At 38.1% G+C, this 23,440-nt stretch overlaps 2 protein-coding genes across 4 annotated transcripts; one reads left to right on the top strand and one right to left on the bottom strand.

The window, feature by feature from the left end:
- Positions 1-4,584: 4,584 nt before the first annotated feature.
- On the bottom strand, positions 4,585-11,204 carry LOC116199725 (probable LRR receptor-like serine/threonine-protein kinase At5g10290). 3 transcript variants are annotated; one of them, XM_031530190.1, is made up of 12 exons: positions 10,914-11,204; positions 9,946-10,070; positions 8,956-9,088; positions 8,782-8,853; positions 8,133-8,276; positions 7,970-8,041; positions 7,792-7,857; positions 7,610-7,680; positions 7,392-7,532; positions 6,564-6,905; positions 5,593-5,987; positions 4,585-5,177 (listed from the first exon to the last, which is right to left on the bottom strand). In XM_031530190.1, exons 2-12 carry the CDS (start codon positions 10,010-10,012, stop codon positions 4,863-4,865), a joined length of 1,818 nt encoding a protein of 605 aa, XP_031386050.1. In that variant the 5' UTR covers positions 10,013-10,070; positions 10,914-11,204; the 3' UTR covers positions 4,585-4,862. The 3 variants fall into 3 exon arrangements, with proteins under 3 accessions (XP_031386050.1, XP_031386051.1, XP_031386052.1); XM_031530191.1 differs by lacking the exon at positions 9,946-10,070; XM_031530192.1 differs by lacking the exons at positions 9,946-10,070; positions 10,914-11,204 and adding an exon at positions 9,169-9,266.
- Positions 11,205-19,047: 7,843 nt separating this feature from the next.
- On the top strand, positions 19,048-22,993 carry LOC116201960 (pentatricopeptide repeat-containing protein At4g39952, mitochondrial). The gene is made up of 2 exons (XM_031533448.1): positions 19,048-22,123; positions 22,493-22,993. The coding sequence occupies exon 1, from the start codon at positions 19,050-19,052 to the stop codon at positions 21,387-21,389; it is 2,340 nt and encodes a 779-aa protein (XP_031389308.1). The 5' UTR covers positions 19,048-19,049; the 3' UTR covers positions 21,390-22,123; positions 22,493-22,993.
- The last annotated feature ends 447 nt before the right edge of the window (positions 22,994-23,440 follow it).

Genomic DNA, 23,440 nt, shown 5'->3' with positions numbered 1-23,440 from the left:
ATTTAATTAGAATTATGAATTTTAATTTTATTTTCACGTTCATCATTCATTACATTTTTTTATTAAAATTGCGAACGTGGAGGACAAACAGCACTTTAAGTGGCAAACGACAACACCTCCCACGTCATTAAAATAATATTAAAAAAAGTTTTAATATTGAAGAGTTGGGGCTGGGGCTGGGACTGGAGCTATCATTGGTCATCCGCTCTTAGATGGAGGTCGCCAACGAGGTCAAAACCTGCTGGTGACCTTCTTTGAGAAGTGGGGACAGTCTCGTCGGCCAAGTATGCCTCAACAAAAGTAGACCATGAAGTTTAAGCCCACCGATGACCTCCGTGTTAGAAATCCCTCCTCCAAACAAAATCATAGGTTATGTTTGACTGTCAGGATATGGATTGAGATTAGAATTTCGAAATCCTTATCCCCATTTAGTGTTGATAGGATAGGGATAAGGATGGGGATAAGGTGTAATATAATTATTATGAAACTAATCCATGTAAAGGATGGGATAAGAGTGGATTGTGATTAATATTTATTTCAAAAGATGAAAATGCCCTTTAACATCAAATTTCCCAAAATTGCCATTTCAAATTTTTTTTTTGAAGCTAGAACCGGAAAGGGTGATAACGGCCAAAGTCCAGCCACCACTGCCACAATGATCTTGTTTGGGCGGTAGTAGCCAAAATTGAGCCACCGCTGCCAGGAAAATCGGCTCCATCTCATCTTTCTCTTCGAGGAGAGAGAGAGAAATAGTGGCAAAGGGGCATGATGGTGGCTCGATTCCAGCCACACCAAGCCAATCGAGGTCGATGGCGACCTTTAAGGATGTCGGCGACCTCGATTGGCTCCTTAGTGGCCAGAATAAGGCCACTACCATGCCCCTTTGCCTCTTCTCTCTCTCTCTCTCTCTCTCTCTCGCTCGTCGAAGAGAGAGATGAGGGCATTTTTGTTGCAACAGTAGTCCAATTATGGCCATCGCCACTCTGACGAGGTTGGGAGCGACTAGGAGTAGCAATATTTGACACAACATGACATGAATACGACACGGATTTAAGTTAAGGTTAAATGTGTTTTGTGTCTAAGCAGGTCAAACCTGTTTAGACACGATAAATAATCGTGTTTAAATGACTTCAATCCTTGTAATTCGTTTAGACACAGATATACCAGTTTGTATTATGTGTTATTGTGTTAATAAATTTGTTTCGCATATTGTATCAATTAATAGATAAAGTATACTAAAATCATATAAATTTGTTCATATAAATCACCCGTTTATGGTATTTTTATCATGCCAATGGTGTAGTAATATATAATTAAAGTTGGCAGTGTCATATGATGTAAGTATAATATATACCTAAAGGTAATAGTGTCATATCGTATAGGTAAGTATACATACACATTTAGACACGCTTAGTTAAACGAGTTAGACGTGTCGTGTCCATGTTAACCCGTAATTAAACGTGTCATGTCCATGTTAACCCGTAATTAAACATGTCGTGTTCGGGTTTAGAACTTTCTAATACTAACCCGTTTAAACACGATACGACACATATTACCACCCCTACAACGACATTTAAGACCACCATCGACCTCGGTAGGGCGGTGGTGGCCGGAATGCCGGCCACTGCCCTTTTCCTTCCTTCTCAATTGGTTTTCTTCCCCACTATTTTTAAAATTTATGAAATTATTTTATTTTGAAAATAAAAAATTTATTATTCTATAATCTTTTGGTAAGTATACACTGATATTTAATTATTGTGAGTTATTTTAATATTATCAAAAATATTAATTTTTAGATATTCTTAAACTAATATATAAGGACATCATGATAATTTGGTTTTAATATCCAAATCATAATTCTTGATCTTCTCCAAGCACAAGATTAGGATATTCAATGTCTGGAGGATTTAAAATCCCATGTCATCTCATCCCTAACTTTAACCCAAATTCGACGATCAAACATAGCCTTGTATGCTCTTTTTTTTCCCAAAATTTCTTTATTTTTTATTATTTATAGATATAACGTGTTACCCATTGTCACCTTAGCATTTTTTGTTTGTCAAATCAACAGAATGGATGAAAAATGAGACAAATAGCAAACGTGAGAAGAAAATCGCAATCCGTGATTTTATTTGAAAAAAGGTTGATGACAAAAGTGAAAAGTGAGACAAAGTTCATGACTTAACCCCTTTTTTCTTAATATATAAAGGAGTAAATTAATGATTAGGTTATCAAGAAACGTATGTCACATCAAATTTAACTTTAAAATTTTTTTACATCAAATTAAAACTCGAGAAATTAAAAGTACATTAAACTCAATCTTCCATCAATATTTCCGTTAATTTTAAATGAAAATGCTGACATGTACATAAAAGTGTCACGTGGTACACAATAGTTGGACAATAAAAAAATTCTATACGTATATATTTTTATGTATACATATATAATATAATATTTCTCTCTCTCTCTCTCTCTCTCTCTCTCACCCCTCCTCCACCCCTGCCTCTTCCCCTTCCCCTTACCCAACCCACCCCTTCCTCCCTCCACTGTGCCCTGAAATCAGCCATGAAATCAGCTCAGCTCCTCTCTTCACAGACCTCCACACTCTTCTTCTTCCTGACCCCCACATCACCCCCACCATCTCCTCATCCTCCACCTCCGCCCTCCTCGCCCCCAAAATCGAGCCCAAATCGGAGCCATTTGACGAGCTCCTCCGCACCCACTAGCCAGAAGCAGCCCCTCGTCCTCCGGAAGCTCAGCTCCCCCAATTTTCAAATCATGCAGGGGCGGAGGCAGGGGCGGAGGAGGAGGGGGGAGAGAGAGAGAGAGAGAAATATTATATTATATATGTATATGTATATGTATACATTTTTATGTATACGTATAGAATTTTTTTTATTGTCTAATCATCGTTTGCGTGACACTTTATGTGCAAATCAGGATTTCCGTTTAAAGTTAACGGAAATATTGATGGAATGTCGGATTTGATGTACACTTTTAATTTGATGTAAAAAATATTTTGAATTTATATTTGATATAACATGCATCTCTCGACGATTAAATCATTAATTTACTTTATATATTAAAGTATCCTATGTAAGCGAAACGTTTTCCACCGAATTCTCTTAAGTTATCATCTAAACCACAATTATTTTACCAGCCCATTGAATGTTCAGAATATTATTTAGGAAATAAATAAAGGGACAAGATGGTGGACAGTTGATGTAGGAAAATTGATCGAATAAAGATAAACCGACTTTTCTTAATTAGATAACGACCCTGAAATAATTCAGGATTTGACTTAATGTAGCAATATGCCAAAGCCTTTGAACTTGGGTTTTCTTCTAGGTGGCCTCCATCCTGTTCGGGTGGCTGGCTCCACCAATTCATCACACTTGACCCACTTCACTCGAGGAATTTCCATAACCTTTTAAATAAATTAGGAGTCCTTTACCCACAAAAGAAAAGGACTAGACAATGAGAATATTTTATAACCTTAATTAATTCAAAAAAAAGAAAGGAATTCCATTAAAATAAGTAGGAATTTGGTCTATATAGGTGATAAGGCAGACCTATATCCTACTGAATCAAAATAAATAATAATAATAATAAAAGAGTTAGATCAAATGGTTGTGGGAGGTCCCATTCCTCTGGGGGACAGTATTGTTTTTCTATTGATTGGATAACAGTTATATCCTGAGATCAACTAGTTTCCACGTGCTAATGACTTAATGGGTTGGACAAGAAGTCATAATAATGTTCACAGTCATATCTGGATGGTAAATATATAGTCCAGGATCTCCTCCGTTATCGACTGTATACCATGCCCACACTTGAAAACCGATAGATTGCATGGTACTCTAATAATACTGTGGAATTTCCTTTTACTCTGAAACATGGTCAACAGGCAGACGCCGATGTCGTCAATTGCATTATTATTAATTTTATCTATTAAATTAGCAGATTACATGTGTGTGTATATATATATATATGTATTAGTTAACTGTTATTATAGTTGTTGGTCAAGGCTGCTGTCGTTGGTCAACAAATGATGAATATGAGGATCAAGCATGTGACACAGTCTGCACTGATTCCAACATTTTGATGCAGCCACCCGCTTCCTATTTAATTGTGACGATTAGCACATCGGAAGTTAATTAAAATGGTTGGGTGCATATTCTTCTTAATAAATAAGGTTGAATTCGAGTTTTCTAAATGGAAAAAAATTTATGATTTTCGATACTTATTAATTCCTAGAGCGTGTCCTCTGTTTTTTATTTTCGATACTTATTAATTCCTAGAGCGTGTCCTCTGTTTGGGGCAACGGGATGGAGATTCAGCAAAATGCGAGACAGGATGCAATTGCCCGGCTTGTAAAGGAAATGATGAACGGAGAAACGGGAAAAGAGAAGAGGGAAAAGGCAATGGAGTGGAAAAGGAAGGCACCTGAAGCTACCAGCAAAGGAGGATATTCCACTGCCAGTATAGACAGATTGATCAATCAACTCATCCACTGAGCGAAGATATAATGTCCCCTTCCCTGTATTGGTTATTCCTCAATGTTTCGGAGAAGACGATCGGCTATTTTGGAGTTCAATTCAGCATTTGAATTAAGCCTATGATCGGCTCGCATGTGTCTAATTAAATGTTCGAGAATCAATTTACAACATCAATATTACATATAACCCAACCATTCCAGGCCCCAAGCGCAAGCATAAGTGCCCGAAAACTAGATACTAGAACCTTGCAAAAGCATCAACAGATGAAGCTACGACCTTGCAAACATGCGGTCCCAAAATATTTCAGGGAAAAAAAGGAAATAAGAACAAATCTACATATGAACTGTGGTTACCTAGAAACGGTCATCTTCCACCTGACAACTCGATCGCATCCTGATTGTACACGGAATTTTCTCCCCAGTCGAACCTTCTCTGCAACCGCTCGTATTCCTGCCTCCGAGTCACTTCGATGTGCTGCCACTCCTCCCACCGCTCCGCCAGTCCCTCCCCTTCCAACATCCTCACGACCTCAGACATCGGGGGCCGTTCCTCAGGCGAAGCCTGGGTGCAGAGAAGAGCCACTTTGATCATCATCTCTACTTCTTGCATGTTGTAATTCTTGTTCAGGTTTCGGTCCACTATTGCATCAAGCTTCTTCTCCCTTTCAAGCTTCTTGACCTTCAAAAACCACATGTATAATCGAGATTTCAGCCAAACAAAACCCCCAGATCAAAGCTTGAAAATCTGGTTCAGACTGGTACAGAATCATTGGGAAAAATATTTTCCATTTTTGTCTTCTCAAGAAACAAATAAACCGAAAAGAGCAACCTAGACTACATGTCTAACAGTAAATACAAATTTTTTTTCCAAAATGCAGAACATCCTTTACTTTTCTCCCAAAGAGAGAAGAACAGATGGAAAACTTCAGAACCATACAGAGCTTAAAACGGGAAAAGCAAATTCTTTGTGTTTTCCAAACTCAGCTACATTAATGACGAACAATGTCACAAGAAGCAGGTAACAGGATACACGTTAAGGGACAATACATTACAGAAGGAGGACTTGGTTACTTCTGAAGAAGTAATGGACTTACATGGTCGAGCAATAAGACATCATCCTCCTCTTCCAAGCGTGAAAAATCAATTGCACGTTGACCCGTAACAAGCTCCAGAAGCGTGATCCCATAACCAAAAACATCCGTCCTCTCTGAGGACTTCCCGGTGGACAAATACTCAGGCGCGATGTGCCCCATCGTCCCTCGAACTTGAGTTGTTACATTGGTCCTCCTGACATCAACCAATTTCGCCAGCCCAAAGTCCCCAACTACAGCCTCGAAATCTTCATCAAGCAGGACATTCGCCGCTTTCACATCCCGATGAATGATTTTAGGGTTGCAGTGCTCGTGTAGGTATTCCAGGCCACGTGCTGCTCCCAAAGCAACTTTTTTTCTCATAGGCCAGTCTAAAACAGGCTCCCCAGGTTTGATCTCTGCAGCAATCAACATTAATTGGCGACCAAGAGTCATCAAAAATGCCAAATCTCCGAATATAAGATTGCAGAACCACTAATCACAAATGCTTCCAATAAATGACTTTGGCAATTAGATAAATGAGAAACCCAAAATAAAATGGGGTTAAAGGGGACAGATCAACTTAAGCAAATTGATCATAAGATGATAACTAACTGATCCTACCAACAAACTTAAAAGAAAATGCAGAAATTTCACCTTTGTGCATCCAAAGATACGTAACTCAGCACTACTAGCATCAAATGTGATGGGGAAAAAACGTAACATAACTCATGTCAGTTTTACTTGTCTTTGTTGAGGAAAAACTAGCTAGAAAATCCAGTTGGGTCGATGAAACCCACAAGACCTGAAGCCAAGAATCGTCTGTGCCTGTCCATGGTTGCCTATAAAGTGTCAAATCAGTAGGCAAGAATCGACCCTGAGATGCCTCATCACGTCTGAGTTGGCTCCAATAACCACTCTTAGAACATGCATGATAACTCCACACCAGTGAATATTAGCAATATATAACATCTTCAGGCCTATTGTGTAATTACCTCGGAGCTGATAGGAGACACTTAAATTCTGCATGAAGGGATAGACAAGGAGCCGTTCAGTGGGAGTGGTGCAAAATCCAATCAGCCTCAAGAGATTCTTGTGGACTGCAACACTTATCATCTCAACCTCACACTGGAAAGCTGCATCTCCACCAGGACTTTCAAAATCAGTCAACCGTTTTACGGCTATTTTAGTGCCATCAGCAAGCACCCCCTTGTAGACCTTCCCAAAACCTCCCTGACCCAGAACACTCTTCTCACAGAAGTTATCTGTAGCTATTTGCAATTCCCTCCATGCAAATCTTTTCAACTGACCAAATGGAATTCTCCCATCCACTTCACCTGATCAAAAGGCAAGACAATAGTAATGAATGTAGCATAAAGGCAAATAATTCTTGGCACCCTGAATTTCTGCATCTAGATAATTTCACACCTTAAAGCTTCAATTTTGGTTCTACATTGCAACAAACCCCTAACAGTCCATGAAATAATCAGAAAATGTCATATCGGCATACCAATGGGTGAAATTTCAGAACTTTTGGAGAACAAAAGAAAGATTTCAAAATATTAGTTCTGCATTTCTGCACTAGTTTAACATATTGTAAAATTTATTTAAGGTTCAACCTTATTTCATGTAAACTTTAGGGCACAAAAGGGTCCAAACTTAGGAACCACAATGTGGTGTGCAAGGTGATGGCAATCCAAAGTGGAAACCAGAAGCAGCAAAAAATGGTTTTTACTAGGCTGTTAAAAGCAAGAAAAAAGCAAGTCACATGAACAATTCACAATTATAAATATCAGAAAACTTCATCAGCATGTGATACAAACCTGCTACATCCACAAACGCTTCTCGTCTGTAGCCCTTCTGTCTGCCCTTATATAGGAAAACAAGCATGCCACAAAGGAGGAGAAGAACAAGTCCACCAACAACACCAATAATAATTCCGACCTTTGACTTACGAGAAGAACCTATAAAAAGGACGCCATCAGTTATTAAGGAAGGTTATGGGAATAATAATTCGTTTTCCTGTGAGGACAATACTCACTGGAGCTGCCACTCTCAGATGCACATGGATAGGGTAAATTTATTCCACAATTCAACTTGTTTCCAGTAAAACTGCAACATCAAAAACACCAGTTTTGATCAGAAACAGTGAAAGAGAGTCTTAAAGTAGTAGAACAAAGTAAAAGGAAAATAATAGCCGCATGACTATCACCATCGTCGTACTTGTAATTGAAAACTTGGAATAAGGCTGGGGGAATCTGCCCTCCAAGATTGTTTGAGTCCAGCTGCCTGAATAGTTTTGTTCATGTAGTTCAGTATTTTCACAGGCAATCCAAAAGGCATGCAGCAATGACATATTTATAATGATGTAATGTTTGTACAATAGTGCATGGCAACTTACAAATTGACCAAGCTGGGAAGAGTTGAAAGTGAATCTGGAATGCTTCCAATAAGATTATTTTGACTCAGAGACCTGTTAGGATTATTTCCACGTCATATGCTTCATCGTAGAAATTCTCATTATTAGATTTAGGGTAAAGAATAATAGACAAGCAGCTTCTTACAAGAATTTAAGTTTCTCAAGATTTCCGAGAGAAGCCGGTATCTGACCAGTCAACCGATTATTTTCAAGGTCCAAATTAGTCAAACTCGTCAAATTCCCAAACTCTTCAGGTATCGCACCTGTTATGCCATTCCCTCGCAAAGTACTGCCTTATAAAAAAGAGGACAACAATGGAAATGCATAAGAAGTAATTCTATAGAACCTTCAAATTTCTATAAATACTTAACAAGTTATCCTAAAAAAGTTGAAGGCTCTATTTTGGGAAACAAGAAGTAAAGCTCTATCAGAAATATTCTACTACCTAAATTACAGAGACAAAACACACTAAGAAGTCAGCTCAAGCCATACATCATGCAAGAGATTGGATTTAAGAATTTGGATAGATGGCTGTGATCATCAGAAATTAAAGACAATGGAAGGCATACATTGTTGAGATTTTGGTCTATTTGGTTCTATGAGACTGCAGAAGTCTTCCAGGACTTCATGGTTCTTTGTTTCTTTTAGAGAACTGAGGATAATATTACAGACGTGAAGGCAAATCGACACCTTTTTCTTGATTTCCTCTGTGTTTCAAGAAGATTCTTTGTGTTCCAGGAAGAAGAAAAAGACCCAAACCAGAGAGCCTAATTATTTCAGTTCCACATACTTACAGTGTAGTAAGGGTCCTGAGCAGACCAATTTTTGGGGATAACGACCCAGAGAAGTTCATTGATGACAGCGTTCTGCATTTCAATAATTCTCTTAATCCCTTGACAGTGTAGCTCACATATTACTATTATAAATGCACGCAGTAAAATTGAATGGTTGCAACAAGAAAAGCTTACACTGAGACGACATTATTGTTAGGGTCACACTTAACATTAGACCAAGTGCAAGGGTCAACTTGATTAGGATTCCAACCCATGAGCTGATCGTTTGTTGCATTCAATGAAGCCATCAGTGATGCAAGTGCTTCTCCTGAAAACAAGTAATTAGGAATTCAGAATGAACAAGTTGTAACCTACCATAAGGAATGCATTAAGTATGAGTTTTCTTACATGCTTCAACAGAAATCTTCATTCAAATGGTACCAAGGCCAAGGGTGCACCACTAAGGCACATATTTACGACAGACTAAGAGCAGAAAGCTCCTTTTGCCATTGAAGAATTAAAACCATGTGAAAATTAGTAGCAGGATAAGCTCTAATCCAATGGCCCAATAGACATACTAACTGATGAGGATACCTAAAAAAAAGCAACTAATATAGCGACCAACCAAAGGCCCAGCATGGATTACAAAATGCAACAAAACCCATATATGTAAGTCAGTGCAAAATGACCAAAACCATGAGAATAAGTGCTTGCAGTCCGCAGTTGCTTGGTACTCTTTTTTTTTTTTGGGTTCCTCTGGATATTTCATAATTAACAGAGGACTGTAGTCTTTCTAATGCCTTAATCACGATGTTTATCTTTCTAACCAAATATCCTTAGATAAATCTTTAACAATGATTGCCCTTTTCTATCATTCAACATCTCTCAGTCAAAACCACAGAAGAGTGGAGACAGTGGAGACCAGCCCTTTCAGATATATCTTTCTCCACGAGACTCGTAAGCAACAATTTGGAGTTTCCGACATCATTTGATGTTGCAAGTACGGATATAACTTGCTAGGTGCAATCTTCTGCCAAATAGTAGAATAGGCCAAATTTCATCAGATTCCCATCTATCCATCCTAAACCAGTTCTACATCTTCACTTGTAGTACTGGCTGATGAGCAATTTACTTAGCTTCAGTATCTCAGTAACCACTAAAACAGATCAGATAAACAACATTTACCTTGAAAATCAGATAATACAAATGACTGCAAGCAAGCCAAAGCCAAAACTGCGAAGTAGAATTCCATCTTTACCAGCAACAGCTAATGTGTTCCATGCAATAAAATTTGGCAACACGTGCTATTCCTGCAGAAACAGCCTGAACTGATTACTAAATATCCTCAGCGGCATCCGACAAAGTTTTAGGTTACATTTGGATTTAAATCTTTAGTCTTAACACTGTTGGGGGCATCTATACTCTCCTAACCATTTTCAATACGGCAAAGGCAAAGAAGGTAATTCAACTTGTATAATGACCCCACATCTCACCCAAAACACAAATGCGCATGTTCTATTTGTCAACATTACTCCTAGAAAATCATAATTCATTTCAAAGAGCAATGCAGGAAATATAACTCAAAAACTTGAATAAACCTCAGTACAATTCAAACTAAGTAACAATATCGAGATGTTTCTGGAATTTGATATCTTCATTGCACGTGCAACACTGAAAAAACCATGTCCAGCTCAGGATTCCGTGAATATTTTCCCAGTTTGACATGAAAGGAAATATGGGTTTTGTCCCAGAATCCGAATCCAGTATAAAATGATGGCTCTTCAACAATGGTAAAGGGCAATACTTAGAGCTTGAAAAATTAGGCCTTTAAACACATTTCAGTTTATTCATCGAGCTTCTCTTCTATGCTTCTGTATCTAATTCATCCTAAGAAAAGACAGGCGGGGTTCCCAGATCGTGAAACCATTGCAGCTCCAAACCAACAGGAAACAAAGAACAAGAACTGATATTAGTCAATCCCATGTCAATTCTCATTAATTACGAAGCCACCAAACGCACTAGAACATCAGCAAAGGAAAGAACCCCAACTCCAGAACCAAGAATCCACAGAAACTGAACGAACCCAGCAGCGCAGAATGCAACAATTCCAGGAAATGAAGTGCATTGAAGAGAAAGGATAAAAGGGCACCCACCTTGTTGGGAATTGAAGCTGGAGGAGGAGCAAAGCTCGAATCTTGTGTTGGAGAAAGTCCATAACAAAATCAAGAGGAAAGGAGCTGAAAAGTTGGAGAGATTTCACACTGCCTTTTGCTCTGGAAAATTTCAGTTGTTTAATGGGTAAGATCAGGGAAGTGAACTGGAATTCCCCTGATGAATATTCATGAAGTTAAAGAGCGCCCAGTACCAAATTCCGGAAAGAAGAAGCTTCTGTTCCCTCTCTCTCTCTCTCTCTCTCTCACTGTCTTTCTGGTCTGGTCTGTAAATTTGGGAAAATATTAAGGGAAAAAATGCAAGCCATGCAATTATTACTGCCTCAAACTCTACCTCGGAGTGTGTCGTGTCTCTCGTGTTTTAAGAGTGGTCCAAAGCACTGAAGAATTTTCTTCGGAAAAAATATATCTAATAGCACGACCTTTTATTTCCATATCAATTTTATCACAATCTTTAAAAATTATATTATATAATACATCATTTAGGGTATAGCATTAATAATAGCACAACTTTTTGAGTTTGTATCAATTTTATCATATTTTAAAATTACACTATATAACACATCGTTTAGAGTATCATTTACGGCACATCAAATTTTTTCGTAAAAATTAAACGAAAAACTGACGTGGCGCACCAATGTATAAATAGTGAGCCTAAACTCTTGCCATATGCGAAATTACCCATATTCAGATATACTTAGTGCCATTTTATCCATTCGACTCTCCACCATTAACACCTGAATCTCATTCCTACCTCTTCACGCATCTCCCGCATAACTATATCCGTAAATTTCTCTTCAGTTCAGCGTTTTACCATTTCCCTCTTCTCTTTACCCACAAGCTTGCTAATATTTCTCTTCACACTTCTCTGTCATTTGTTCCGATAAAAGAAAACGAATTAAGATTTATATTTCATTTGATAGGTATTAGCTTCCCTTTTTTTCTAATAATTTTTCATCCATTATTCATTGTATGAATTGCAATAAGTTCAGTATGTGGCTTTTTTTTTCATTATATTAATGGTGTGGTTGTTTTTTAGGTAGAGTAATTCCATATGTTAAGAGATGTAATGGGATTCAAGTATTGATGGTGAAGGATTCGGAAGGACAAAAGGACACCGGACGGATTGGAATATGGATTATTCCGCATGTGGCAAGAGTCTGGGACCACTATTCACCACATGTGCCACACATCATCATTCCGTTTAATTTTCATGGAAAATTTAACGTTGGGTTTTAATTGACACTACACTCTAAACGCTATGCTATACAGTGTAATTTTTAAAAATTATGATAAAATTGACACAAAAAGAAAATATTGTGCTATAATATGTATTTTTCCCATTTTCTTTTAAATACCAAAAGGTCATGAACTTTTTTGTCCCTAATTTTTCACTTTTGTGATTCTTTTTTTTATAAATAGATTTTTGATTTTTGATTTTCTTTTCACATCAATCATTCATTACTTTTTTTAATCAAAAATGCTAACGTGGAGGGCAAACAGTACTTAAGTTACAAACGGCGACACCCCCTACGTCATTAAAATAGTATAAAAATAAAAAAGAAATAAATTTTTTTAACCATATGAGGGCTGGGGCTGGGGCTGGAGCTATCGCCGATCATCCATTGTCATATGGAAGTCGCCAGCGAGGTCAGAACCTGCTGGTGACCTTTTTCGAGAAGTAGGGACGATCTTGTTGGCCACGTAGCCCTTCATAGAAGTAGACCATGAAGTTTTAGCCCGCCGATGACCTCCGTGTTGGAAATCCCTTCTCTAATAAAAACCATAGGTCATGATTGACCGTTAGGATATGCATTGGGATTAGAACTCCAAAATCCTTATCTCCATTTGGTGTTGATAAGATAGGGATAATATGAGATAATTATTAAGAGACTAATCCCATGAATGGGGTGGGATAAAAGTGGATTGTGATTAATATTTATGTCAAAAGACGAAAATGCATTTGCCCTAACATCAAATTTTCCAAAATTACCATTACAACTTTTTCTTTTTCTTTTTTTGGTTGAAGCTAGAACCAAAAAGGGTGATAATGGCCAAACTCCGACCATTACTGCCTTGGCAATCTTGTCTAGGCGGCGATGGCTGGAATCAAGCCACCGCTATCAGGAAAATCACCTCCATTTCATCTTTCTCTTCGAAGAGAGAGATAGAAAGAGAGAGAGAGTGGCAGAGGGGCATGATGGTGGCTCGATTGCGGCCACCATCAAGCCAACCGAGGTCGATGGCAACCTCTAAGGATGCCGATGACCTCGATTAGCTCCGTGGTGGCCAGAATAGGGCCACTACCATGCCCCTTTGCTTCATCTCTCTCTCTCTCTTTCTCTCTCATCGGAGAGAGAGAAATGAGGCATTTTTACTACAGCAGTAGCCCAATTATGGCCACCGCCACTCAAATGAAGTCGCGAGCAACTAAGATCGACAATATTGCACGACACGACATAAATATGACAAGGAGTTAAGCGGGTTTGGGTTAAGGCTAAATGTGTTTCGTGTCTAAACCGATCAAATTCGTTTAGACACGATAAATAATTGTGTTTAAACGGGCTCAACCCTTATGACCCATTTAGACACGGTTATACCAGTTTATATTATATGTTATCGTATTAATAAATTTGTTTTATATATTGTATCAATTAATAAAAGAAAGTACACTAAAATCATTTAAATTTATTCATATAAACCACCCATTTATGGTGTTTTTATCATGTCAATCGTGTAGTAATATGTAATTAAAGTTAATAGTGTCATATCATCTATATATAATATGTACCTAAAGATAATAGTGTTATATCATGTAGGTAAGTATACATATACATTTAAACACTCTTAATTAAATGGGTTCGACTTGTCATGTCCGTGTCAACCCGTAATTAAACGTATCGTGTTCGTGTTTGAAAATCTTGACTTGTTTATTAAACGTGTCGTGTTTTGGTTTAGAACTTTCTGACACGAACTCGTTTAGATATAACTTGTTTAAACACAACACGATACATATTGGCACCTCTGCGAGCAACCTCTAAGACCAGTAGCGGCCTCAGTAGGGCGATGGTGGCTGGAATGCTGATCACTGCCCCTTTCCTTCCTTCTCAACTGGTTCTCTTCCCCACTTTTTTTAATAAAAAATTTATGAAATTATTTTATTTTGAAAATAAAAAAAAATTATTATTCTATATTCTTTTGGTAAGCATACACTAATATTTAATTATTGTGAGTTATTTTAATATTATTAAAAATATTTGAAAATTTTTAGATATTCTTAAACTAATATATAAGGACATCATGATAAGTTGGTTTTAATATCCAAATCATAAGTCTTGGTCTACTCCAAACACAAGATTATGATATTCAATGTCTAGAGGATTTAAAATCCCATGTCATCCCATCCCTAACCTTGACCCAAATATGACGATCAAACATAGCCTTGTATTCTTTTTTTCCTCAAATTTCTTTATTTTATATTATTTATAGATATAGTGTGTCACCAACTGTCACCTTAATACTGTTTGTTTGCCACATTAGCGAAAAATGAGACAAATGACAAACTTAAGAAGAAAATCACAATCTGTGATTTTATTTGAAAAAAAAGTTGACGACAAAAGTGAAAAGTGAGACAAAGTTCATGACTTAACCCATTTTTCTTAATATATAAAGTAATTCTTTCAGTAAATTACTTTTTTCTTTTTCCAGATTTTGCTTTTTTTCATCTTTAATTATGACCTTCTATTATTGAATTGTTTTCCCCTTTATCTTCATCCTTCATCCTCAAGTTGGGAAAGATAAAAACACTATTCCAATAGTATCAAAATTATATGATATTCCGCTTTTATCTAGTTATACTTATGTTTATCAATATGAGATAATGAAAGATGATACTTATGTTTGTCAATCTAAGACAATGAAAGATGGGGTTATTCAAATCTATAATTCCTAATTCGAAATTACATTGATAATATCAATTTGTATGTTTAGATATATGAGTGCTCCTAATCTGTTCATTGGGGGCATTATTGCGCGTATTGTATTGCCACTCTTCAAATTCTGGTTGATAAGTGTGTCCCGTGGAGAATCACCAGGCGGGCCATAATTGTAATAAAATAAAATTTTAAATATTCTCCCCTCCCACAGCACGAGCTAAAAACAAAATAAAAAAAATTCACGAGTCAAGGAAATTATTTCAAGCTTCGTTAGTTCACTATTGTTAATCGATCTTTGGTTAGCTTTTAAATAAACATATGAATGCATAAACAACTAATGCAAGTAATGAATTTGCATGGAAGCTTAACTTACATAACTATATTGAGCTCAAATATAAGTTGCCCCCAGTGCAGTAATCAAGTGCTTATTAATATTCATTAAAAAAATGCTTATATTAATTTTAAAAAAAACAAAAGCCCTTTTTTATAGTTTTTTTAAAAAAGTACATTATTCTGATTAAAACAAAACTCTTACACAATTAAATTCAACATTTTCTAAATCCAAGTACATTCTCCTTTTTTTTCTTTATTTCTTTTAATGAGAGATTTCTATATTTTGTCCAACAAATCTCTATAGTACACATGAATATCCAACAATTTCTCGTAACAGGTCCATTTGGCCATAAGGCCGCTGAGGTGGTCCAACTCTTAATTAAAAAGAAAAAATCTATCCCATGGAAGTGAAACTTTTTTCATCAATTTCTCTTATCACGGCTGTTATCATCTAAACCACAATTATTTTACCAGCCCATTGAATGTTCATAATATTATTTAGGAAATAAATAAAGGGACAAAATGGTGGACAGTTGAAGTAGGAAAATTGGTCGAATAAAGATAAACCGACTTTTCTTAATTAGATAATGACTCTGAAATAATTCTGGATTTGACTTAATGTAGCAATATGCCGAAAGTCTTTGAACTTGGTTGTTTTTTGGGTGGCCTCCATCCTGTTTAGGTGGCTGTCTCCACCAATTCATCACTCTTGACCCACTTCACTCGAGGAATTTCCCTTTTAAATAAATTTGGAGGCTTTTTTTTTTTTTTTTTTTTTTTCAGATTATAAGGGAAATCCATGGCCTAATGTATTGAAATAGAAATCTTAAATATCTAATAAAGGAGCACTGTGCTATTCCAACATTCCAACGAGCACGAGACGCTCTTTCTGGCTGCTCTCGATATTTGGGTTTGCATAGTGTGAGCCAATATGGGCACGCAGAAGTGTAATCAGCTCTGATAGCAAGTAAAATACCACTAAGACTATAAGCGATTGAGTTCATGTTCAATCCAAAAGCTCGAGCTTGTAAGTGTTGATATCCAAGCCTCAGATTCAGTTTCAAAGTAGTCAATAGTGCGTCTCATGTTAGTCAAGTCCGAGAGTAGACCAATCCAGTTTCGAGGTAGCTAAAGATGTACCTCTAGTTAAGCCCGAGTGCCAAACTCGAGGTTAGTTTAGTGTTTGTTCCCCTCGTTCGAGCACGGAAAGGGATGCACGACTCATGGTCAAATGTTGAGGGCGGGTGTTTAAGAGCACGTGACACGTGCTGGACCACACACTGCCATGTGAGGACAGGTGTTGAGATATGTTATCCCACACGGAAAAATTCAAAAAAGAAACCACGAGCTTATATGAAACTTGGGTCCAGCAACTTATCAGCTTAAGTTTTTGAATTGCATACGGGTTCAAGTCTGTGCAGGTTCAAGTGTGAATTTTTATAGATGAATTGGATAACAGTTGTATTCTATGATGAAAAAGTTTACATGTGCTAATCACTAATGGGTTGGATAGCAAGTCATAATAATGTTCACAGTCAAATCTGGATGGTAAATATATACTCCAAGATCTCCTACAGTACCGACTATATACCGTGCCCACACTCGAAAACCAATAGATTGCATGGTACCCTAATGATGCTGTGGAATTTCCCTTTACTCTGAAACTTGGTCAATGACAGACACCGGTGTGGTCAATTGCATTCTTATTAATTTTATCTATTAAATTAGCAGAGTACGAATATATACGTATGTATGTATTAGTTAACTGCTATTGACCCAGCAAAAAAAAAAACTGTTATTATGGTTGTTGGTCAAGGCTACTGTTGTTGGTCAACAATTGATGAATATGATGGTCAAGCATGCGACACAGTTTGCACTGATTCCAACATTTTGATGCTGCCCCCCGCTTCTTATTTAATTGTGACTATTAGCACATGGAAGTTAATTAAAATGATGCGATGTTATTCTTCTTAATAAATAAGATTAAATTTGAGTTTTTTAAATGAAAAATATTCTTCATTTAGAGAGGGCTCGAATCTGGATTGATAGGGATGCAATGGACTTGAAGATATCATATGGTGTCTCCCGAAAAGATGTTCATGATATTTTGAGTAATAAATAAAATGCTTATAATAATATATTTATAAAAAAAAGAAAAGTACAAAAATCTCCTTGTAATTTGAGCTTTAAACAAATTAGACTATATGATTTTTGATGGACAAATAACACCATATGATTCACACATAATGGACCTCACAGTTAATTTTTCGTCACTTTTGGCCCTCAAATTTTTCATTTCGCTAAAATCCTAATTATCTTCAAATTTTTAACTTTTTTTTTTCAATTTGATCCTAAAATTCAGAAAAAAGGGAAAGGGGCATGGGCCATCGGTCGGCAACCCTAACCCAACTACCGAGGTCGCATGCACCCACAGAGGATGTCAGCGACCATGGAGGTGGGGTCGGGGTAGCAGATTGGTGGCCCCGCCCCCGAATCAATCGAGATCTTGAGTAGGGCCACCAATCGGAAACCTGAACCCCACCCTCGAGGTTTCGGGTGTCTTTTGTGGGTGTTGGCAACTTTGGTGGCAGGGTCAGGGTCGCCGATTGGCGGTCCAAGCCCCTTCCCCTTTTTTCTTCGAATTTTAGGACCAAATTACAAAAAAGTTGAAAGGTTGAGGGTAATAATGACAAAAAAAAAGTTTGAGGGCCAAAAGTGATGAAAAATTAACAATAAGGTCGATTATGTCTCACAAAATAAACTGCATGGTGTTATTTGTCCATAAAAAAAATCACATGGTCCAATTTGTTTCAAACTCAAATTACAAGGGGTTTTGTACTTTTCCCTGAAAATAAAAAAAAGGAAGCTTATAGTATAATAATATACCAGATAAAAGACCACTAGCCCGATGGGTGCAGCGGAATTGGATCTGTCTTGGTAGCGGATAAATATTGCAAATTTAAGATCTTTCTATTGGTTTTTAGATTTTCTGCAATTTGATGTAATTGTAATTATAATTTAAAAACTTCTGTTACTTAACGTACAAACTATAATATCTTAATCCCAATGCTTACTAGGTGGTTGCAATGTCTGTCACAAGAAACATAGTTGAAAAGCTAACATGAGGTTCATCGATGAACCAGCTGGTCGAAGAATTAGACTCAGCAAATATGCAATCAGACTTGAGTGAAGTTGGATCGCATTTGCATGAGCTCAAAATCATTGATGTTATGTGTCTTCTACGAGAAATTCTATGATTGTCATAAACAAAAATGATGGTATAATACGATCATATATTTTTTTTAATAAAAGCTAAAGTAAAAAAAATCTTCTCATAATTAATGTAATTTACCAATAATTTAAGTAAAACTCTTCGATTCATTGTATTTACTTCAATTTTAAATGTATATATATATATATTTATTTATTTTCTTGCCAATAATAAGACTTCATTCGTGCATGACGGTCGGATTACAAGAATGCATATGTATTGAGAAAGCAATTGTAAGTAATTTACCCCAACTAATTTTCTTAAAATACGTGCAGTATACTCAAAATATACGTGAAATTTACTCTATATTGAGATACTAAAATTACAATTTTAAATAATTTCCTGTGTATGCTCCGAGCAATTAATACCGTGGACCTTCCCCATCTTCGACCGAATACAAAATCGAATGATTTTTCTTTGCAGTGAAAAGGGCAACAACAAAAAAAAACCCGAAAAATAGTGCATTATGGGCCGGTGTATTGGGCTTTGCAGAATTGGGCCCAACCGTTTCGGCCCATTACCAGTTCTAAGAAATGAATGAAGTCCGAGCCGTTTGAACCGTTTCCCTCCAAATTTCCCATGCATCTCCTCGCCCGCAGTCCCGCCTCCCTCATCTTCAGGCGTTCGTCTTCTTCCTCGATCTCTTCCAACTCTTCGGCCGTCTGCAACTACGTAATCGCTCAGCTCGACCGCTTCCTCTCGTCGCCCCACTGCCCCACCCGCGATTGCCTCAGTCGGTCCCACGCGCTCATCATCACCTCCGGCAACTCTGCCAACCCCTTTTTCTCCGCTAAGCTCATCTACCTCTATGCTTCCAGCAACTCTCCTTTTTCCTCCATTGAGATCTTCCGCGGGACCCCCAACAAGGACGCATTCCTCTGGAACTCGATCATCAAGTCCCACTTCTCCAATGGGCTCTACTCTCGGTCCCTTGAGCTCTTCTCTGAGATGCGGTCGGCCGATTGCTTGCCCAATCATTTCACGCTCCCGATGGTTGCGTCGGCCTGTGGAGAGGCCGGGTGGCCTAATTTCGGGATGTGCGTTCACGGTTTGGCCTCAAAATGCGGCCTTTTGGGGTGTAGTTCCGCAGTGGGGTCTTCTCTGGTGTACATGTACAGCAAGAGTGGTGAAATCGGGGATGCTTGCAAGATTTTCGATGAAATGCCTGACAGAGATGTTGTGGCATGGACTGCAGTTTTAGTGGGGTGTCTTCAGAATGGCGAGGAGGAGAAGGGTTTAGAGTTTCTTTGTGAGATGCTTAGTTGCGATGTGAGGCCGAATTCTAGGACCATGGAGGGTGCATTTCAAGCTTGTGGTAATATGGGTGCTTTATTGGAGGGTAGTTGCTTGCACGGTCTAATGGTGAAAAATGGAGCTGGGTCTTCTCCCGTGGTGCAGTCTTCAGTTTTGTCCATGTATACAAAGTGTGAATGCCCTGATGAGGCATATCGGTCTTTCTGTGAAGTTGTAGATAAGAATATTTTCACGTGGACATCAGTGATTGGGGTACATGCAAGGGTCGGGAAGATGAGAGAATGCATTTCCTTGTTTCACCAAATGCAGGATGCTGAGTTTTATCCTGATAGGATTGTTATCAGTTGCATGCTTTTGGGTTTTGGGAATTCAATGAATGTCCTTGAGGGGAAAACGTTTCATGGATTAGTACTGAGGAGGCGTTACTTGTTCGATCAGATGGTTGACAATGCGCTTTTGTCCATGTACTGCAAATTCAGGCAGTTGGATATAGCAAATAAGCTATTTGATCGAGGGAATAAACTTGATAAGGAGCGGTGGAACATAATGGTTCTTGGATATGGAAAGATAGGATTAGAGGAGAATTGTATCAAGCTGTTCAAAGAGATGCATTATTTGGGCATTGAAGCTGATTCCAACAGCTTGGTTTCTGTGATTTCTTCATCTTCCCGTATGAGAGAAAACTCTATAGGCAGGCAGTTTCATTGTTATGCAATCAAATGTTTAATGGACAGTGATGTCTCAGTAGCAAATTCACTGATTGATTTCTATGGCAGTTGTGGGGATTTGTCAATGGCACATAGTATATTTTCGAAGGCAATGAGAGATGTCGTTTCATGGAACACATTGATGTCAGCTTACGCTCATAATAAACGTTATGTCGATGCTATTTCCTTGTTTAATAGGATGAGATTAAAAGGCATAAGCCCAAACTCAGCGACATTGGTAACAGTGCTTTCAGCCTGTTCCAATCTTGCTTCTCTGGAGGACGGAGAAAGGATTCATCAGTTCATTACAGAAAACCAATTTAAATTGAATGTTTCCCTCGCAACAGCTCTGATTGATATGTACGCAAAATGTGGGAAGCTTGAGAAATCGAGACAAATCTTTGACTCGATGAACAAGAGAGATGTTATCTCCTGGAATGTCATGATTTCTTGTTATGGGATGCACGGTGATGCAAAATCTGCCATTGATGTTTTCCAACTGATGGAGAACTCAAACAGAAGGCCTAACAACCTCACTTTTCTTGGCCTTCTCTCCGCCTGTGCACACTCGGGTCTTGTCAAAGAAGGGAAGTATCTCTTTGACAGAATGGAGTCTTATTCCATAAAGCCTGACTTGAAGCACTATGCTTGTATGGTGGACCTTCTCGGCAAGTCAGGTGATCTGAAGGGAGCTGAGGAGTTGGTTCTCTCGATGCCCATGTCTCCTGATGGAGGAATTTGGGGAGCTCTACTTAGTGCCTGTAGGATCCATGGTGAGATCGATATAGGTGTTAGAGTAGCGAAGCATGCGATTGAATCTGACCCAGGAAATGACGGGTACTATGTGCTGCTATCAAACATGTGTACTTCAATCGGACGCTGGGAAGAGGCAGAGATGGTGAGGAGGACGATGAAGGGCCGAATCGAGGAAAGGCGAGCAGGTTGGAGTGCAATATAATCGAAGAGGAAACTGCTATTTGAATGATATCAGAGCTCCCACTTCAATTTTATGGCTAATCTTTGGACAACCTTCATAAAAGTTCTTCAAGAGTAGAAGGATTGCCAGTCTATCCTAACCGTCGATTGTTTCAACATCACATCTGTAAGTAAATAGTTGTTTCTGGAAAAATGTAAGAGAGTGGAAAAGTTGCCTCTCTCATAGCTCCTGGAGCTTTGACCAACCAGACGCCCAAGTACTAGAACCTTTAAGGACTTCGCTCTCATCCAGCATGGCACAAAGGGATTGCAGGTTATCTTGCAAATTTACTATTGAGTGCCCACCTCTCATACTTGGACCACAACTCACAAGGAAGGTGCATTGGTTCTGTCTGACTCTGTGCCAAAGCAGTTGAGACTATTTCCTAATGAAGTCTGAGTGTATATGGGTCTTGGGACTTGCCTTTGTAGGCTTCTGCTGAAGGAACCCTTAACTGCTGCCAGTAATTCTACGCTGTCCACTGCTCGAATTCTTCAAGTTTGAGGGCCCAGTCATTCTAGAGAAATCTTCTAAAAGAATACAGCGAGAAAAAAGTTTGAGATCTCAGATAAGCGGCGATTTCAGTTCGCAGTTGAGGCAGATCAGCCAGGAGAGAATATGATGATCTTGCTCATGCTAGCTGCAATCCACTTACTGAATAAACTCCATGAGTGCAAGAGACGCTGAATGCTGTGAATGAGATCTAAGGAGCCCTGGTAACGGACTGACTTCTTTCCAACTGAGAATATCTTCCTTTGTGTGCTAGCTTTTCTCCGTACACTGTAAATCTCAGTCAGGAACACAAAATTTGCCCTTTAAAAAAAAATAAAAATTCTCTGGGGGTTAGATATGAGTTGATATGAATGCAAGGAAAAACTATTGTCATAATTGAGGACTTGATCTATATCAACTCCAACCTATTCGAATACCATAGCAGACGTTTTTAGTCGGGTTGAACTTGTGCAAATAGAAAATCGGTTACTCAATAGTCACCTTACTCTTCAATTTAATAAATCGTAAATGAATATGTCTATATGGTAAAACGGAAGTTGATTGTTTTCCCTTTTCTGCTCTATGACTTGCAGAATAGACATGAAACGGCATCAGAGAGTTAGAGATTCGCAGTCGCAGGATATTTTGTTGATGGCAGCAATATTAAAGATCGGTTGGAGGAAGACAGATTCATGCCTATGACATCAATGACGAACCAGTAGTACTCATAAGTCAGTTGAATTTGCTTCTCTTCCTGTTGTTCCCCTTTGCTCATAAGTTGGACAGCTTGAAATCGTCTTTGTCGGACAGCTCATAAGTGGCTATCACCAATCTAATTGAATCTGACACCTATAAGAGACTCTGCCTGTAACGAAGGGTCCGTAATATTTACTGTAATGGAGATCTAATTAGCTTCAATGTAAATGTTCTATTTTCTTGCAGCCACTTTAGCTTCCTTGCTTGTGAATGATATACTATAATCTTTCATTTCTTTTGAAAAGCTTGAAAATGGGGAGCTCTGCTGTAGGGACTGTATCTTCTGGATCAATTGTGTTATTTGGCTATGAAAAGTGCAATGTCCTTTCTATGTGAAATCGCTGAGAATTAACCCATCAATTTCTGTTTGGGAGGAAGAAAGATTGGTCTTTCGAGCTTTCTGCTTGGTGCGGTATAAACAGGAAGAGCTGATCGTGATTCTTAAAACAGTTTAAAATCGAAGCTTTCAGAATTAGATGGAAGAAGTGCCGGACAAATAAAAGAGCAGGAACAGTTTTATGGCCTGTGACCCTCTCTCCTTTTTTGATTAATTGAATTTTGTCTCGCTGCAGCTGCTTCTTCTCTCCTTTATTATTCTATGCTACCATATGGGTTTGAAGTTTGGGAGAATTGCAAAATTTGCAGGTGCTTACTTTTGCAGCAGATGCAAAGCTTGTCATTCATTCGATTCGGTTGGTGTACCAGACAGGATCATACAGTCTATGCTGGACGTAATGCATGTTTAGAGAGGACATGCTAACATAGAAATCCAATTTGTCTTGTTT

The sequence above is a fragment of the Punica granatum genome, chromosome 3 (assembly GCF_007655135.1).
Source record: "Punica granatum isolate Tunisia-2019 chromosome 3, ASM765513v2, whole genome shotgun sequence".
Lineage (NCBI taxonomy): Eukaryota > Viridiplantae > Streptophyta > Magnoliopsida > Myrtales > Lythraceae > Punica > Punica granatum.
Note: the sequence above shows the minus strand (reverse complement) of the source record. Positions and strands in the feature narration are given on the sequence as shown.

Coding starts and splice junctions, on each gene's coding strand:
- LOC116201960 (XM_031533448.1), top strand. CDS start 19,050: ATGCATCTCCTCGCCCGCAGTCCCGCCTCCCTCATCTTCAGGCGTTCG.
- LOC116199725 (XM_031530190.1), bottom strand. CDS start 10,012: ATGGAATTCTACTTCGCAGTTTTGGCTTTGGCTTGCTTGCAGTCATTT. Junction 9,089..9,945: donor TGTATTATCTGATTTTCAAG/GTAAATGTTGTT, acceptor ACTTGTTTTCAG/GAGAAGCACTTGCATCACTG. Junction 7,681..7,791: donor TTCCAAGTTTTCAATTACAA/GTACGACGATGG, acceptor TTGATGTTGCAG/TTTTACTGGAAACAAGTTGA.